We start from the raw sequence: 19,616 nt of genomic DNA, 5'->3' as shown, positions 1-19,616 counted from the left end.
CATCCATACTAATCTTTCTCTGTTCTCCCACCATCCATACTAATCTGTCTCTGTTCTCCCACCATACATACTAATCTGTCTCTGTTCTCCCACCATACATACTAATCTGTCTCTGTTCTCCCACCATACATACTAATCTTTCTCTGTTCTCCCACCATCCATACTAATCTTTCTCTGTTCTCCCACCATCCATACTAATCTGTCTCTGTTCTCCCACCATCCATACTAATCTGTCTCTGTTCTCCCACCATCCATACTAATCTGTCTCTGTTCTCCCACCATCCATACTAATCTGTCTCTGTTCTCCCACCATACATACTAATCTTTCTCTGTTCTCCCACCATCCATACTAATCTTTCTCTGTTCTCCCACCATCCATACTAATCTTTCTCTGTTCTCCCACCATCCATACTAATCTTTCTCTGTTCTCCCACCATCCATACTAATCTTTCTCTGTTCTCCCACCATCCATACTAATCGTTCTCTGTTCTCCCACTATCCATACTAATCGTTCTCTGTTATCCCACCATCCATTCATCTTTCTCTGTACTCCCACCATCCATACTAATCTTTCTCTGTTCTCCCACAATCCATACTAATCTGTCTCTGTTCTCCCACCATCCATACTAATCTGTCTCTGTTCTCCCACCATCCATACTAATCTGTCTCTGTTCTCCCACCATCCATACTAATCTGTCTCTGTTCTCCCACCATCCATAATAATCTTTCTCTGTTCTCCCACCATCCATACTAATCTTTCTCTGTTCTCCCACCATCCATACTAATCTTTCTCTGTTCTCCCACCATCCATACTAATCTTTCTCTGTTCTCCCACCATCCATACTAATCTTTCTCTGTTCTCCCACCATCCATACTGATCTTTCTCTGTTCTCCCACCATCCATACTAATCTTTCTCTGTTCTCCCACCATCCATACTAATCTGTCTCTGTTCTCCCACCATCCATACTAATCTGTCTCTGTTCTCCCACCATCCATACAAATCTTTCTCTGTTCTCCCACCATCCATACTAATCTGTCTCTGTTCTCCCACCATCCATACTAATCTTTCTCTGTTCTCCCACCATCCATACTAATCTGTCTCTGTTCTCCCACCATCCATACTAATCTGTCTCTGTTCTCCCACCATCCATACTAATCTGTCTCTGTTCTCCCACCATCCATACTAATCTTTCTCTGTTCTCCCACCATCCATACTAATCTTTCTCTGTTCTCCCACCATCCATACTAATCTTTCTCTGTTCTCCCACCATCCATACTAATCTGTCTCTGTTCTCCCACCATCCATACTAATCTGTCTCTGTTCTCCCACCATCCATACTAATCTGTCTCTGTTCTCCCACCATCCATACTAATCTGTCTCTGTTCTCCCACCATCCATACTAATCTGTCTCTGTTCTCCCACCATCCATACTAATCTTTCTCTGTTCTCCCACCATCCATACTAATCTTTCTCTGTTCTCCCACCATCCATACTAATCTTTCTCTGTTCTCCCACCATCCATACTAATCTTTCTCTGTTCTCCCACCATCCATACTAATCTTTCTCTGTTCTCCCACCATCCATACTAATCTTTCTCTGTTCTCCCACCATCCATACTAATCTTTCTCTGTTCTCCCACCATCCATACTAATCTGTCTCTGTTCTCCCACCATCCATACTAATCTGTCTCTGTTCTCCCACCATCCATACAAATCTTTCTCTGTTCTCCCACCATCCATACTAATCTGTCTCTGTTCTCCCACCATCCATACTAATCTTTCTCTGTTCTCCCACCATCCATACTAATCTGTCTCTGTTCTCCCACCATCCATACTAATCTGTCTCTGTTCTCCCACCATCCATACTAATCTGTCTCTGTTCTCCCACCATCCATACTAATCTTTCTCTGTTCTCCCACCATCCATACTAATCTTTCTCTGTTCTCCCACCATCCATACTAATCTTTCTCTGTTCTCCCACCATCCATACTAATCTGTCTCTGTTCTCCCACCATCCATACTAATCTGTCTCTGTTCTCCCACCATCCATACTAATCTGTCTCTGTTCTCCCACCATCCATACTAATCTGTCTCTGTTCTCCCACCATCCATACTAATCTTTCTCTGTTCTCCCACCATCCATACTAATCTTTCTCTGTTCTCCCACCATCCATACTAATCTTTCTCTGTTCTCCCACCATCCATACTAATCTTTCTCTGTTCTCCCACCATCCATACTAATCTTTCTCTGTTCTCCCACCATCCATACTAATCTTTCTCTGTTCTCCCACCATCCATACTAATCTTTCTCTGTTCTCCCACCATCCATACTAATCTTTCTCTGTTCTCCCACCATCCATACTAATCTGTCTCTGTTCTCCCACCATCCATACTAATCTTTCTCTGTTCTCCCACCATCCATACTAATCTGTCTCTGTTCTCCCACCATCCATACTAATCTGTCTCTGTTCTCCCACCATCCATACTAATCTGTCTCTGTTCTCCCACCATCCATACTAATCTTTCTCTGTTCTCCCACCATCCATACTAATCTTTCTCTGTTCTCCCACCATCCATACTAATCTTTCTCTGTTCTCCCACCATCCATACTAATCTGTCTCTGTTCTCCCACCATCCATACTAATCTGTCTCTGTTCTCCCACCATCCATACTAATCTGTCTCTGTTCTCCCACCATCCATACTAATCTGTTGTTCTCCTCTGTTCTCCCACCAGCCATACTAATCTGTCTCTGTTCTCCCACCATCCATACTAATCTTTCTCTGTTCTCCCACCATCCATACTAATCTTTCTCTGTTCTCCCACCATCCATACTAATCTTTCTCTGTTCTCCCACCATCCATACTAATCTTTCTCTGTTCTCCCACCATCCATACTAATCTTTCTCTGTTCTCCCACCATCCATACTAATCTTTCTCTGTTCTCCCACCATACATACTAATCTTTCTCTGTACTCCCACCATCCATACTAATCTTTCTCTGTTCTCCCACCATCCATACTAATCTTTCTCATACTAATCTTTCTCTGTTCTCCCACCATCCATACTAATCTTTATCTGTTCTCCCACCATCCATACTAATCTTTCTCTGTTCTCCCACCATCCATACTAATCTTTCTCTGTTCTCCCACCATCCATACTAATCTTTCTCTGTACTCCCACCATCCATACTAATCTTTCTCTGTACTCCCACCATCCATACTAATCTTTCTCTGTTCTCCCACCATCCATACTAATCTTTCTCTGTTCTCCCACCATACATACTAATCTGTCTCTGTTCTCCCACCATACATACTAATCTAATCTGTTCTCATACTAATCTGTCTCTGTTCTCCCACCATACATACTAATCTGTCTCTGTTCTCCCACCATACATACTAATCTGTCTCTGTTCTCCCACCATACATACTAATCTGTCTCTGTTCTCCCACCATACATACTAATCTGTCTCTGTTCTCCCACCATACATACTAATCTGTCTCTGTTCTCCCACCATACATACTAATCTGTCTCTGTTCTCCCACCATACATACTAATCTGTCTCTGTTCTCCCACCATACATACTAATCTGTCTCTGTTCTCCCACCATACATACTAATCTTTCTCTGTTCTCCCACCATACATACTAATCTGTCTCTGTTCTCCCACCATACATACTAATCTGTCTCTGTTCTCCCACCATACATACTAATCTTTCTCTGTTCTCCCACCATCCATACTAATCTTTCTCTGTTCTCCCACCATCCATACTAATCTTTCTCTGTTCTCCCACCATCCATACTAATCTTTCTCTGTTCTCCCACCATCCATACTAATCTTTCTCTGTTCTCCCACCATCCATACTAATCTTTCTCTGTTCTCCCACCATCCATACTAATCTTTCTCTGTTCTCCCACCATCCATCTGTTCTGTTCTCCCACTATCCATACTAATCGTTCTCTGTTATCCCACCATCCATTCATCTTTCTCTGTACTCCCACCATCCATACTAATCTTTCTCTGTTCTCCCACCATCCATACTAATCTTTCTCTGTTCTCCCACCATCCATACTAATCTTTCTCTGTTCTCCCACCATCCATACTAATCGTTCTCTGTTCTCCCACCATCAATACTAATCTTTCTCTGTTCTCCCACCATCCATACTAATCTTTCTCTGTTCTCCCACCATCAATACTAATCTTTCTCTGTTCTCCCACCATCCATACTAATCTTTCTCTGTACTCCCACCATCCATACTAATCTTTCTCTGTTCTCCCACCATCCATACTAATCTTTCTCTGTTCTCCCACCATCCATACTAATCTTTCTCTGTTCTCCCACCATCCATACTAATCTTTCTCTGTACTCCCACCATCCATACTAATCTTTCTCTGTTCTCCCACCATCCATACTAATCTTTCTCTGTTCTCCCACCATCCATACTAATCTTTCTCTGTTCTCCCACCATCCATACTAATCTTTCTCTGTTCTCCCACCATCCATACTAATATTTCTCTGTTCTCCCACCATCCATACTAATCTTTCTCTGTTCTCCCACCATCCATTCATCTTTCTCTGTTCTCCCATCATCCATACTAATCTCGCTCCCTATCTCTCCCTCCTGTTCCCCCAGCTCATGCAGCAACAGGCAGCCATCATGGCAGCGAGCCACGGGGGCTTCCTGACTCCCAGCGTGGCCTTCCCCGCCACCCAGATTCACCAGATGGGGGCGATCAACATCAATGGTCTCCCACACAACTCCATGACCCCAGTATCGGCTGAATTTCATCAGGCACTGGGTGAGCAATGTGTTTCATTCCCTTTGTGTGAGTGTTTGTGTGAGTGTGGGGAGAGGGAACTCAGACTGCAGCAAGGCCAAGAGAAAAAAGTAGATTTAGTTCCTGTCTACTACTGATAATCCCAAATTATTCAGATGGAGAGAAATGTAATCTGATGTGATTTGCATATTTATGTTGTGTATGCAGATATATTTTGGTGCGGTAAATCGAATCGGGAGCATAATAGATTTGTTACAGGTACAGACACTAATTTCCCATCCGTCACTGGTTGAATCAATGTTGTTTCCACATAATTTCAATGAAATTACATTGAACCAACGTGGAATAAATGTTGAATTGACGTCTGTGCCCAGTGGGGATCTGCATGCAATTCCCTCTGTTTTCGATTACAAACGGCCCCATCATTCTATACAGACACATTACAGAGGACTTTGAGATAGCTACTGAATAACATTTCCTTATTCAGCAAAACTTTGTTTTTGTCAACCTGAGGAACCCACAAGATCTTCTCTCACAAAGCATGCATCCAAATGAATAATACACAAGTCTTTGTTGTGTTTATTTGTATTTTTTCCCGACATTGCAGTATTGTGACTTTGGTAACTGTATAACTGAATAACTGTATATCAATGAGGGAATCAACAGTTCAGATGGTGCATCAGTCTGACATGACACATTTTAAAGCACCTTTACTTTCTACTGTGAAAATCAATATCACAGAATGGATTCTGTCAGTGACCATCTCTCTCTCTCTCTCTCTCTCTCTCTCTCTCTCTCTCTCTCTCTCTCTCTCTCTCTCGCACGCTCTTTGTCTCTCTCGCTCACTCTCTCTCTCTCACGCTCTTTTTTCTCTCTCTCTCATTCTACCTCTGTCTATTTCTCTCTCTCGCTCTCTCTCCCGCTCTCTCTCTTATTTTCTTTCTTTCTCTATCTCTCTCACTCACCCTATCTCTCTCCCTCCCTCTCTCTCATTTTCACTTTCTCTCTCTCCCTCTACCTCTCTCTCTTTCTCTCTCCGTCTCTTGCTCTATCTCTCTCTCTCATTTTCTCTCTCTTTCTCTATTTTGCTCTCTCTCTCTCTCTCTCTCTCTCTCTCTCTCTCTCTCTCTCTCTCTCTCTCTCTCTCTCTCTCTCTCTCTCTCTCTCTCTCTCTCTCTCTCTCTCTCTCTCTCTCTCTCTCTCTCTTACTCCCTCTCCCTCTCCCTCTCTCTCTCTCTCTCTCTCTCTCTCTCTCTCTCTCTCTCTCTCTCTCTCTCTCTCTCTGATTTGGTTTAATAGATGCATGTATGATGGAACATGCCAATATACACATGCTGTTTACTGTATATGTATATGCACTCATTTGCAAAGTTACGTTTTTGGAGGAGGCTGGAGAGGGGCTATTTGTCAAATATTTACAGTGACATTTTTAGTGCAAAGTGGGCACTTTTTTACACATGGATAATCAATCCAAGAAAGTGATTAAAAGTGTAGCTGAGGAGCTTCTTCTCTGTTGATAATACAGGACAGAATTACACTGCATTGTGTGTGTTGTGTTTGACTGCAGTATAATACCACTGTGATGAAAGACCAAGAGACGGGAACCCCTGCATGTACTTTATATGCACATATTGTATGGACTATGTGTGCAGTAAATACACAATACCGATTTGAAATATACAAAAGTGCATAGTCAATGCCAGGATATATAGAAATAGATTATTTCATATAAATGTAAACTTCTCAAAGAGCCTCATGATATTGCATCACCTTGTACGAGAGAGCAATTCTGTATGATATTCATAACCAAAACAGGCCTTTGTGGGGGGGGGGGCTTTGTGCAAGGAGCTTAATGAATGGGCCTGTAGTATTGAAAAGAGCTCACCATGGTGTGTGTTCTGGAACCCTGGTGTGTGTTCTGGAACCCTGGTGTGTGTTCTGGAACCCTGGTGTGTGTTCTGGAACCCTTTTTTCACCTTTATTTAACCAGGTAGGCTAGTTGAGAACAAGTTCTCATTTGCAACTGCGACCTGGCCAAGATAAAGCATAGCAGTGTGAACAGAAACCAAAGAGTTATTACACATGGAGTAAACAATTAACAAGTCAATAACACAGTAGAAAAAAGGGGGAGTCTATATACAATGTGTGCAAAAGGCACGAGGTAGGCGAATAATTACAATTTTGCAGATTAGCACTGGAGTGATAAATGATCAGATGGTCATGTACAGGTAGAGATATTGGTGTGCAAAAGAGCAGAAAAGTAAATAAATAAAAAAGGATAAAAACAGTATGGGAATGAGGTAGGTGAAAATGGGTGGGCTATTTACCAATAGACTATGTACAGCAGCAGCGATCGGTTAGCTGCTCAGATAGCTGATGTTTGAAGTTGGTGAGGGAGATAAAAGTCTCCAACTTCAGCGATTTTTGCAATTCGTTCCAGTCACAGGCAGCAGAGTACTGGAACGAAAGGCGGCCAAATGAGGTGTTGGCTTTAGGGATGATCAGAGAGATACACCTGCTGGAGCGCGTGGTACGGATGGGTGTTGCCATCGTGACCAGTGAACTGAGATAAGGCGGAGCTTTACCTAGCATGGACATGTAGATGACCTGGAGCCAGTGGGTCTGGCGACGAATATGTAGCGAGGGCCAGCCGTCTAGAGCATACAAGTCGCAGTGGTGGGTGGTATAAGGTGCTTTAGTGACAAAACGGATGGCACTGTGATAGACTGCATCCAGTTTGCTGAGTAGAGTGTTGGAAGCCATTTTGTAGATGACATCGCCGAAGTCGAGGATCGGTAGGATAGTCAGTTTTACTAGGGTAAGCTTGGCGGCGTGAGTGAAGGAGGCTTTGTTGCGGAATAGAAAGCCGACTCTTGATTTGATTTTCGATTGGAGATATTTGATATGAGTCTGGAAGGAGAGTTTGCAGTCGAGCCAGACACCTAGGTACTTATAGATGTCCACATATTCAAGGTCGGAACCATCCAGGGTGGTGATGCTAGTCGGGCATGCGGGTGCATGCATTTGGTTTTACTAGCGTTTAAGAGCAGTTGGAGTCCACGGAAGGAGTGTTGTATGGCATTGAAGCTCGTTTGGAGGTTAGATAGCACAGTGTCCAATGATGGGCCGAAAGTATATAGAATGGTGTCGTCTGCGTAGAGGTGGATCAGGGAATCGCCCGCAGCAAGAGCAACATCATTGATATATACAGAGAAAAGAGTCGGCCCGAGAATTGAACCCTGTGGCACCCCCATAGAGACTGCCAGAGGACCGGACAGCATGCCCTCCGATTTGACACACTGAACTCTGTCTGCAAAGTAATTGGTGAACCAGGCAAGGCAGTCATCTGAAAAACCGAGGCTACTGAGTCTGCCGATAAGAATATGATGATTGACAGAGTCGAAGGCCTTGGCAAGGTCGATGAAGACGGCTGCACAGTACTGTCTTTTATCGATGGCGGTTATGATATCGTTTAGTAGCTTGAGTGTGGCTGAGGTGCACCCGTGACCGGCTCGGAAACCAGATTGCACAGCGGAGAAGGTACGGTGGGATTCGAATTGGACACGCTTCAGTGTAAACTACAGTCTGCTGATGACCTTATTATTGAATCCAATGCATTATTAATCCTAGCAAGAACGCATGGCTTTTCTTGAAATTCCAAAGACTACAATAAATATGAAATACATGTTTATTTAATTCATTCATTCATTCATTGGCGTTTGTGCTGGTCGGCAGCAGACTGGTGTATGTATGCAGCAGCAGACTGGTGTATGTATGCAGCAGCAGACTGGTGTATGTATGCAGCAGCAGACTGGTGTATGTATGCAGCAGCAGACTGGTGTGTGTATGCAGCAGCAGACTGGTGTATGTATGCAGCAGCAGACTGGTGTATGTATGCAGCAGCAGACTGGTGTATGTATGCAGCAGCGGACTGGTGTGTGTATGCAGCAGCAGACTGGTGTATGTATGCAGCAGCAGACTGGTGTATGTATGCAGCAGCAGACTGGTGTATGTATGTATGCAGCAGCAAGCAGCAGACTGGTGTATGTATGTATGCAGCAGCAGACTGGTGTATGTATGTATGCAGCAGCAGACTGGTGTATGTATGCAGCAGCAGACTGGTGTATGTATGCAGCAGCAGACTGGTGTATGTATGCAGCAGCAGACTGGTGTGTGTATGCAGCAGCAGACTGGTGTATGTATGCAGCAGCAGACTGGTGTATGTATGCAGCAGCAGACTGGTGTGTGTATGCAGCAGCAGACTGGTGTATGTATGCAGCTGCAGACTGGTGTGTTTATGCAGCAGCAGACTGGTGTATGTATGCAGCAGCAGACTGGTGTATGTATGCAGCAGCAGACTGGTGTATGTATGCAGCAGCAGACCGGTGTGTGTATGCAGCAGCAGACTGGTGTATGTATGCAGCAGCAAACTGGTGTATGTATGCAGCAGCAGACTGGTGTGTGTATGCAGCAGCAGACTGGTGTATGTATGCAGCAGCAGACTGGTGTATGTATGCAGCAGCAGACTGGTGTATGTATGCAGCAGCAGACTGGTGTATGTATGCAGCAGCAGACTGGTGTATGTATGCAGCAGCAGACTGGTGTATGTATGCAGCAGCAGACTGGTGTATGTATGCAGCAGCAGACTGGTGTATGTATGCAGCAGCAGACTGGTGTATGTATGCAGCAGCAGACTGGTGTGTGTATGCAGCAGCAGACTGGTGTATGTATGCAGCAGCAGACTGGTGTGTGTATGCAGCAACAGACATGCAGCAGCAGACTGGTGTATGTATGCAGCAGCAGACTGGTGTATGTATGCAGCAGCAGACTGGTGTATGTATGCAGCAGCAGACTGGTGTATGTATGCAGCAGACTGGTGTATGTATGCAGCAGCAGACTGGTGTATGTATGCAGCAGCAGACTGCTGTATGTATGCAGCAGCAGACTGGTGTATGTATGCAGCAGCAGACTGGTGTATGTATGCAGCAGCAGACTGGTGTATGTATGCAGCAGCAGACTGGTGTATGTATGCAGCAGCAGACTGGTGTATGTATGCAGCAGCAGACTGGTGTGTTTATGCAGCAGCAGACTGTTGTATGTATGCAGCAGCAGACTGGTGTATGTATGCAGCAGCAGACTGGTGTATGTATGCAGCAGCAGACTGGTGTATGTATGCAGCAGCAGACTGGTGTATGTATGCAGCAGCAGACTGGTGTATGTATGCAGCAGCAGACTGGTGTATGTATGCAGCAGCAGACTGGTGTATGTATGCAGCAGCAGACTGGTGTATGTATGCAGCAGCAGACTGGTGTGTGTATGCAGCAGCAGACTGGTGTATGTATGCAGCAGCAGACTGGTGTATGTATGCAGCAGCAGACTGGTGTATGTATGTATGCAGCAGCAGACTGGTGTATGTATGTATGCAGCAGCAGACTGGTGTATGTATGCAGCAGCAGACTGGTGTATGTATGCAGCAGCAGACTGGTGTATGTATGTATGCAGCAGCAGACTGGTGTATGTATGCAGCAGCAGACTGGTGTATGTATGTATGCAGCAGCCTCCCCTTTCACATGTCGACCAGGCCATTACTTATTTAGAGTTCATTGAAGGAACACATGACATTACTGGCAAGGCTATCTGTTTAAGGGGGCTGAGAGTTTTTACAGCCATTCAGAGACTTTGGGAATAATGCTCTAAATACAGTGCCAAGCGACTTACAGCTGTAATCGCAGCAAAAGGTGGCGCTACAAAGTATTAACTTAAGGGGGCTGAATAATTTTGCACGCCCAATTTTTCAGTTTTTGATTTGTTAAAAAAGTTTGAAATATCCAATAAATGTCGTTCCACTTCATGATTGTGTCCCACTTGTTGTTGATTCTTCACAAAAAATACATTTTTATATCTTTATGTTTGAAGCCTGAAATGTGGCAAAAGGTCGCAAAGTTCAAGGGGGCCGAATACTTTCGCAAGGCACTGTAAGTGGAATAATTCATTGTAATGTCAAAGACATGCTTTCATATTCTTTAGTGATGCTGGCCCTCTGGGAGTGGTTTAAATGTATGTATCAAGTTGGTCTCATGGACTCTCAATGTCTTGATTCCATGCATTGCCACTATACTTAGATATGTCCCACAATTCAACTGTGCCAAATATGCGGCCTAGACATCAACTATAAAAAAATGTGAGCCTCTCTCTTGATAACCTTAGCCTAAATATCTCTTTAAGAACTGGAGACGTGCATAACATATCAGTGACTGATGACAGGTGCCTCACTAATTCCCACAATGCAGTGCGTGCATTTCCATAGACCACAAATAGTACTGTAAAGATTACCATTCAAAGCCTGCCTGATCTTGAGGTAAACGTGGATCATTATCCTCTTTTGTAATGATCTGAATCACCTCTGCGCCCACCTACCTATCATTGTGCCATAAAAACACAACAACATCAATAAAGCTTGTGTAGGACAGCCAAAAAAGTTTAGAGAGCCTCAAAGGTTAAAACCTTTTACTGCTGTGGGCTAAATCAGTGTCACACAAAGTGATTATTGGTAGTCTTAAACAAATCTACTTTGAAATGAAAGTATACACCTCACACACATGGTTATGGGCTTTAAAAAATAAAACACTTGTAGCATTTGTATTTGTATTTATTATGGAGGCAGCAGCTACTCTTCCTGGGGTGCAGCAAAATTAAGGAAGTTTATACAATTTTAGAAACATACATTCACAGACGGTGTGCTCTCTGTCCCCTACTCCACCACTACCACATATATACAGTACAAAATCTGTGTATGTGTGTGTATAGTGCGTATACTATCTTGTGTGTGTGTGTATGCATGTATCTGTGCCTATGTTTGTATTGCTTTACAGTCCCCGCTGTTCCATAAGGTGTTTTCTATCTGTTTTTAAAAATCTAATTGTACTGCTTGCATCAGTTACTTCATGTGGAATAGAGTTCCATGTAGTCATGGCTCTATTTAGTAATGTGTGCCTTCCATCATCTGTTCTGGACATGGGGACTGTGAAGAGACCTCTTGTGGCATGTCTTGTGGGGTATACATGGGTGTCCGAGCTGTGTGTCAGTAGTTCAAACAGACAGCTGGGTGCATTCAACATGTCAATACCTCTCATAAATACAAGCAGTGATGAAGTCAATCTCTCCTCCACTTTGAGCAAGGAGAGATTGACATACATATTATTAATATTAGTGTCACGCCTTGGTCATAGTGTTTTGTGTTTTCGTTATATATTTGGTCAGGCCAGGGTGTGACATGGGTTTAAATGTTGTGTTTCGTATTGGGGTTGTGTAGGCATTGGGATTGCGGCTGAGTAGGGGTGTAGCATAGGTTGGCTGCCTGAGGCGGTTCTCAATCAGAGTCAGGTGATTCTCGTTGTCTCTGATTGGGAACCGTATTTAGGTAGCCTGGGTTTCACTGTGTATTTTGTGGGTGATTGTTCCTGTCTCTGTGTAGTTTCACCAGATAGGCTCTAATTAGGTTTCACGTTCCGTTTTGTTGTTTTGTATTTGTATAAGTTATTTCATGTATCGCGATCTCTTCATTAAAGAACATGAGTAACCACCACGCTGCATTTCGGTCCGACTCTCTTTCAACAAACGAAGAACGCCGTTACAATTAGCTCTCTGTGTGCATCCAAGGGCCATCCGTGTTGTTCTGTTCTGAACCAATTGCAATTCTCCTAAATAATTTTTTGTGGCACCTGACCACATGACAAAACAGTCGTCCAGGTGCGACAAAACTAGGGCCTGTAGGACCTGCCTTGTTGACAGTGCTATCAAGAAGGTAGAGCAGCACCTCATCATAGACATACTTTTCCCCATCTTAGCTACTGTTGTATCAATATGTTTTGACCATGACAGGTGACCATGACAAACTCCCAGCAGTTTAGTCACCTCAACTTGCTCAATTTCCACATTATTTATTACAAGATTTTATTGAGGTTTAGGGTTTAGTGAATTATTTGTACCAAATACAATGCTTTTAGTTTTAGAAATATTTAGGACTAACTAATTCCTTGCCACCCACTCTGAAATTAACTGCAACTCTTTGGTAAGTGTTGCAGTCATTTCAGTCGCTGTAGTAGCTGACATGTATAGGGTTGCACCAGTGGCAAAAAACATAATGGGCCTAGACAGCTACCCTGGAAAATTCCTGATTCTACTTGGATTATGTTGGAAAGTCTTCCATTAAAGAACACCTTCTGTGTTCTGTTAGACAGGTAACTCTTCATCCACGATATGGCAGGGTGTGTAAAGCCATAACACAAGTTTTTCCAGCAGCAGACTATGATCGATAATGTCAAAGGCCGCACTCAAGTGTAACAAAACAGCCGCCACAATTTATTTATCATCAATTTCTCTCTGACATTGATCAGTCAGTTGTGTAAGTGCTGTGCTTTTTGAATATCCATCTCTATAAGCATACTGAAAGTTTGTTTACTGTAAAATAGTATTGTATCTGGTCAAACACCATTTTTTCCAGAGGTTTACTAAGGGTTGGTAACAGGCTGATTGGTCAGCTATTTATGCCAGTAAAGGGGGCTTTACTATTCTTAGGTAGCAGAATGACTTTTGCTTCCCTCCAAGCCTGAGGGCACACACTTTCTAGTCTTAAATTGAAGATGTGGCAAATAGGAGTGGCAATATCGAATGCTATTATCCTCAGTTATTTTCCATCCAAGTTGTCAGACCCCGGTGGCTTGTCATTGTTGATAGACAACAACAAAAAATTCCCTCTTCCACAGTAACGGAATTACAAATGATGTCTTTCATAATTTTGTCAGATATACAGTGGGGCAAAAAAGTATTTAGTCAGCCACCAATTTAGTCAGCCACCAACTTAAAAAAGATTCGAGAGGCCTGTAATTTTTTTTATCATAGGTACACTTCAACTATAACAGACAAAATGAGAAAAAAAATCCAGAAAATCACATTGTAGGATTTTTAATGAATTTATTTGCAAATTATGGTGGAAAATAAGTATTTGGTCACCTACAAACAAGCAAGATTTCTGGCTCTCACAGACCTGTAACTTCTTCTTTAAGAGGCTCCTCTGTCCTCCACTCGTTACCTGTATTAATGGCACCTGTTTGAACTTGTCCACAACCTCAAACAGTCACACTCCAAACTCCACTATGGCCAAGACCAAAGAGCTGTCAAAGGACACCAGAAACAAAATTGTAGACTTGCACCAGGCTGGGAAGACTGAATCTGCAATAGGTAAGCAGCTTGGTTTGAAGAAATCAACTGTGGGAGCAATTATTAGGAAATGGAAGACATACAAGACCACTGATAATCTCCCTCAATCTGGGGCTCCACGCAAGATCTCACCCCGTGGGGTCAAAATCATCACAAGAACGGTGAGCAAAAATCCCAGAACCGCACGGGGGGACCTAGTGAATGACCTGCAGAGAGCTGGGACCAAAGTAACAAAGCCTACCATAAGTAACATACTACGCCGCCAGGGACTCAAATCCTGCAGTGCCAGACGTGTCCCCCTGCTTAAGCCAGTACATGTCCAGGCCCGTCTGAAGTTTGCTAGAGAGCATTTGGATGATCCACAAGAAGATTGGGAGAATGTCATATGGTCAGATGAAACCAAAATATAACTTTTTGGTAAAAACTCAACTCGTTGTGTTTGGAGGACAAAGAATGCTGAGTTGCATCCAAAGAACACCATACCTACTGTGAAGCATGGGGTTGGAAACATCATGCTTTGGGGCTGTTTTTCTGCAAAGGGACCAGGACGACTGATCTGTGTAAAGGAAAGAATGAATGGGGCCATGTATCGTGAGATTTTGAGTGAAAACCTCCTTCCATCAGCAAGGGCATTGAAGATGAAACGTGGCTGGGTCTTTCAGCATGACAATGCTGGGGTCACATAGAAATGTCCTTGTTTTCCATGAAAACATACATGAAATTAGTTGTAATAGGAAACATAGTCATGACGTTGACAAGATTATAAATAATGATTTTTAATTGAAATAGTGTCCTTCAAACTTTGCTTTCGTCAAAGAATCCTCCATTTGCAGCAATTACAGCCTTTGGCAGACCTCAATTTGTTGAGGTAATCGGAAGACATTTCACCCCATGCTTCCTGAAGCACCTCCCACAAGTTGGATTGACTTAATAGGCACTTCTTATGTACCTTACGGTCAAGCTGCTCCATCGGGGTGAGATCCGGTGACTGTGTTGGCAACTCCATTATAGACAAAATACCAGTTGACTGCTTCTTCCCTATAAATAGTTATTGCATAGTTTGGAGCTCTGCTTTGGGTCATTGTCCTGTTGTAGGAGGGAATTAAGCACCGTCTCCAATTAAGCACCGTCCACAGGGTATGTCGTTGCAAAATGGAGTGATAGCCTTCCTTCTTCAAGATCCCTTTTACCCTGTACAAATCTCCCACTTTGCCACCACCAAAGCACCCCGAGAACATCACATTGCCTCCACTGGTGTTTTGCAGGTATTATTTAGCTGCCAGTTGAGGTCTTGTGAGGCGTCTGGTCTCAAACTAGACACTCTAATGTACTTATCCTCTTGCTCAGCTGTGCACCAGGGCCACCCACTCCTCTTTCTATTCTGGTTAGAGCCAGTTTGCACTGTTCTGTGAAGGGAGTAGTACACAGCATTGTATGAGATCTTCAGTTTCTTGGCAATTTCTTGCATGGAATAGCCTTCATTTCCCAAGAATAGACTGATGAGTTTCAGAAGAAAGGTCTTTGTTTTATGTCCATTTTGAGCCTGTAATCGAACCCACAAATGCTGGTGCTCCAGATACTCAACTAGTCTAAAGAAGGCTAGTTTTATTGCTTCTTTTATCAGAACAACAATTTTCAGCTGTGCTAACATAATTGCAAAGGGGTTTTCTAATGATCAATTAGCCTTTTAAAATGATAAACTTGGATTAGTTAACACAGCATGTGATTGGAACACAGGAGTAATGGTTGCTGATAATGGGCCTCTGTACGCCTATATAGATATTCCATAAATATGTCGTTTCGAGCTTCAATTGTCATTTACAACATTAATAATGTCTACACTGTATTTCTGATCAGTTTGATGTTATTTTAATGGACAAAAAATGAGCTTTTCTTTCAACACAATGACATTTCTAAGTGACCCAAACTTTTGAATGGTAGTGTACATCACAGAAGAATGAAATGGAAGCAAAACTGTTTGACATAGAAACACCAGATTTTTTGTTTTGTTATTTTATATCATCTTTATTAATTATGAAAATATGAAAAATATTAATAACATTCCACCCATGAGGTCAAAGAGTGTGCTTTTGGTCATTGACTGCAGGAAAGGGCTACGGAGAGTTCTCTGAAAACAATGAAACATCCATTTGATCAACAGATGTAAAGCATTTAAGCTTGATGGCGCATAAGCAGCCGGCCAGATGGTTGACTTGATTAGAGCATGTGTCCTTACAATGATACATGATGATGCTTATTGAAAATAATGTTCAGCAGGTGTACTTCCTGAGCTACAAAAGAAATCAAAATGAAACGATAAAGAAACATGTTCCCGATCCCCTGGGATAGATAGGGGGAGGGGTTTGAAAGGAAAATGGCAGTCAAGAGTGCTTTGTTAGGTCAATCACATGAGCAGGAAGTGTAAAATCAAAGTCACATAATGTTATGTTCCAGAGCGCTGCACTACATGGGCTGAATGCATATGTTCCATTTAGGCCCCTGCCTAACCGCACTCCCATTCAATTCATCCCTGACTGTGTCATTGATGAAAGTGGGTCTAGACTGGGGTCCAAAACATGATGCAGGACGATTCCACAGAGTGATTAATGCTACAGCTGAAGCTAATGAGCTGTTTGACATAGTGTTTGTGACCACCTGAAGGGCTCTGTGCAGAACTACACCTCAGTGGGAAAGCCTGCCTGGCTGCCTGCCTGGGCTGCCTGCCTGCCTGGGCTCAGGGCTGCCTCACCTTGTGTTGCTGTGTGTCATATTATCCATGGGATTCCAGCTCAGACAGATTCCCCCCTTCGGCACAGGCCTCATTTGTCCTCCCAGGGTTGCTGCATACAGACCACGACACTGAATCACATTTTATAAAATATCTACCATATAAAAACTCACCATCACCATCATCTAAAATAGAGCACCCTTTTTTAGGCTGGACTTCATCACATTACAATGGATAGGATTTGAATGTTCAGTAGCAACATTTTGTAGATTTCTTGCTAACTTAATCTATACCAAAACAGTTTTACCTTCACATTTGAACAACTACAATATATACGATTATATACGATTGCACCTAGTTTTTAAAATCAACTAAATGAAAACATCAGTTATGAATGCTTATTTCTTGCTTCACTGAGAGACTGTCCTTGTGTACATAATGACTGTGGTCCTCTCCAATATGGGTCCAGTGCTCCTTGTCGATTTGATTGTTTAATTAGCATAATACATACTTATTTTGCATATGGCCGGCCTCTTTCTCAGTGCAATCATAATAGGGTGTAAATCCACAATTTTCCCAAAGAATAGACTGCAACAATGTAAATGTAATTACGCTTTCATAGCATAAAACCAAGTGGACTATGTAGTAGACTCACTTCATGGCATAATAACTGTAGAAAGCTGACAGATAAGACAGAGTTGTATAATATAAGCAATCTCTTGACCCATAGCATCCTATTACCCATTCTGGAGTACAAGACAACATGTCATTATTTTGGGCCGATGCATTCAGTAAACAAGCATTCAGTAAACAGGCATTCAGTAAACAGGCTTATGTATATTCACATGCTTGTGTGTGCTTTGCAAACACACTATGAATATGATTTTCACAATGCACGCTGGAGTATAAAATGAAATGTTTTGTATGTATGGCACCATATGGAGAACAATCTTTGTCATGCTCAAGCTATAAAGACATTTACTGAGGCCTGTTCCTAATATTTTAGTAGTATATGAGGTATAAGAGGAATATGAGGCTAAATGAAATCATGTTCTCAGTATATTCTTCACAATCCCACCTGTCCATAGCGACGTACTTATTGTATACCAAAGGTTTTGAGCAGTTCTCCCCCCAGAGATATACACTGAGTGTACAAAACATTCGGAACACCTTCATAATATTGAGTCCCCCCCTCCACACACACCCCTTTTGCCCTCAGAACAGCACCAATTTGTCAGGGTATGGACTCTACAGGTGTCGAAAGTGTTCCACAAGGATGCTGGCCCATGTTGACTCGTCAGCTGTCAGAGCAGCTTACCGATCGCTGCAGCTGTACACAGCCCATCTGTAAATAGAACAACCAACCAACTACCTCATCCCCATATTTGTTTTTGTTTTTCTGCTCTTTTTCACACCAGTATTTCTACTTGCACATCTTCATCTGCACATATATCACTCCAGTGTAAATTACTAAATTGTAATTACTTCACCACTATTGGCCTATTTATTGCCTTACCTCCTTACTTCATTTGCACACACTGTATACAGATGTTTCTATTGTACAATACTGTACAATATTTTGTCCCATGTGTAACTCTGTGTTGTTTTTGTCACACTGCTTTGCTTTATCTTGGCCAGGTCACAGTTGTAAATGAGAACTTGTTCTCAACTGGCCTACCTGGTTAAATAAAGGTGAAATACATTTTTTTTTAAGAAAAAAAGGCTTCCCACAGTTGTGTCAAGTTGGCTGGAAATCCTTTGGGTGGTGGACCATTCTTGATACACAGCAGTGTTGCAGTTCTTGACATGGACCGGTGCACCTGGCACCTACTACCATACCCTGTTCAAATGCACTTCAATCTTTTGTCTAGCCCATTCACCCTCTGAATGACACACATGCACAATCCATTGTCTCAAGGCTTAGAAATGATTATTTAACCTTTCTCATCGCCTTCATCTACACTGATTGAAGTGGGTAACAGGTGACATCAATAAGGGATCATCAATTTCACCTGGATTCACCTGGTCGGTCTATGTCATTGAAAGATGTTTTGTACACTCAGTGTATTGGTGACAATATAAGTGTCAATCGGTGTCAATATATTGGTGTCAATGGAGGTGTTATCTCTCCCAGATATATATATATATATATATATATATATATATATATATATATATATATATATATATATATATATTGGTGTAAATGAAAGGCCCAAAAGATTGTCAAAGACTCCAGCCACCCAAGTCATAGACTGTTCTTAGACTGTTCTTTCTGTTTCCGCACGGCAAACGATGCCGATACACCAAGTCTAGAACCAACAACACCCTGAACAGCTTCTACCCCCAAGCCATAAGACTGCTAAACAGTTAGTCCTGGTAGCTATTTGGTTAAGTAGTTAACTATCTGCATTGACCCTTTTTGCACTCACTTTTTTGACTCATTACATACGTTGCTGCTACTGTTCACTATGTCACTTTATCCCTAGTTATATGTACATATCTACCTCAATTACCTCGTACCCCTGCACAGTGACTCAGTACTGGTCCTCCTTGTATATAGACAAGTTATTGTTACTCATTATGTATCTATTATTACTTTTAATATTACGTGTTTTACTTTTGTATTATTTCTCCATGTTCTTTCTCTCTGCACTGTTGGCAAGGGACCTTTAAGTAAGCATTTCACTGTCAGTCTACACCTGTAGAAGCATGTGATGAATTAACGTTGATTTAAGCTGAGTAGTGTTAATTATTTAAAGCTATTTATTTCTCTATTTATATCTGTACTCTCTCACATTACACGTGGTGGACATGGCTCCCTGCTGCTGTCTCTCCTCCATGATACACTGGGCTCTCCCTGGCCCCAAGGTCCACCAGTGCTGCCCAAC

General features: G+C 42.5%; 1 protein-coding gene across 7 annotated transcripts in view; it reads left to right on the top strand.

The window, feature by feature from the left end:
- Positions 1 to 19,616, top strand: part of LOC124037656 (CUGBP Elav-like family member 5) — a 423,888-nt gene that overhangs the window by 390,408 nt on the left and 13,864 nt on the right. For all 7 annotated transcript variants that reach the window (XM_046352589.1, XM_046352588.1, XM_046352587.1 and 4 more), the window contains one exon: positions 4,634 to 4,799. In XM_046352589.1, the coding sequence (XP_046208545.1) occupies positions 4,634 to 4,799 (166 nt within the window). The remainder of the gene's footprint in view (positions 1 to 4,633; positions 4,800 to 19,616) is intronic.

Source organism: Oncorhynchus gorbuscha, linkage group LG06 (assembly GCF_021184085.1).
Source record: "Oncorhynchus gorbuscha isolate QuinsamMale2020 ecotype Even-year linkage group LG06, OgorEven_v1.0, whole genome shotgun sequence".
In the NCBI taxonomy this organism is placed as follows: domain Eukaryota; kingdom Metazoa; phylum Chordata; class Actinopteri; order Salmoniformes; family Salmonidae; genus Oncorhynchus; species Oncorhynchus gorbuscha.
This window is presented reverse-complemented; position numbering and strand designations above follow the sequence as displayed.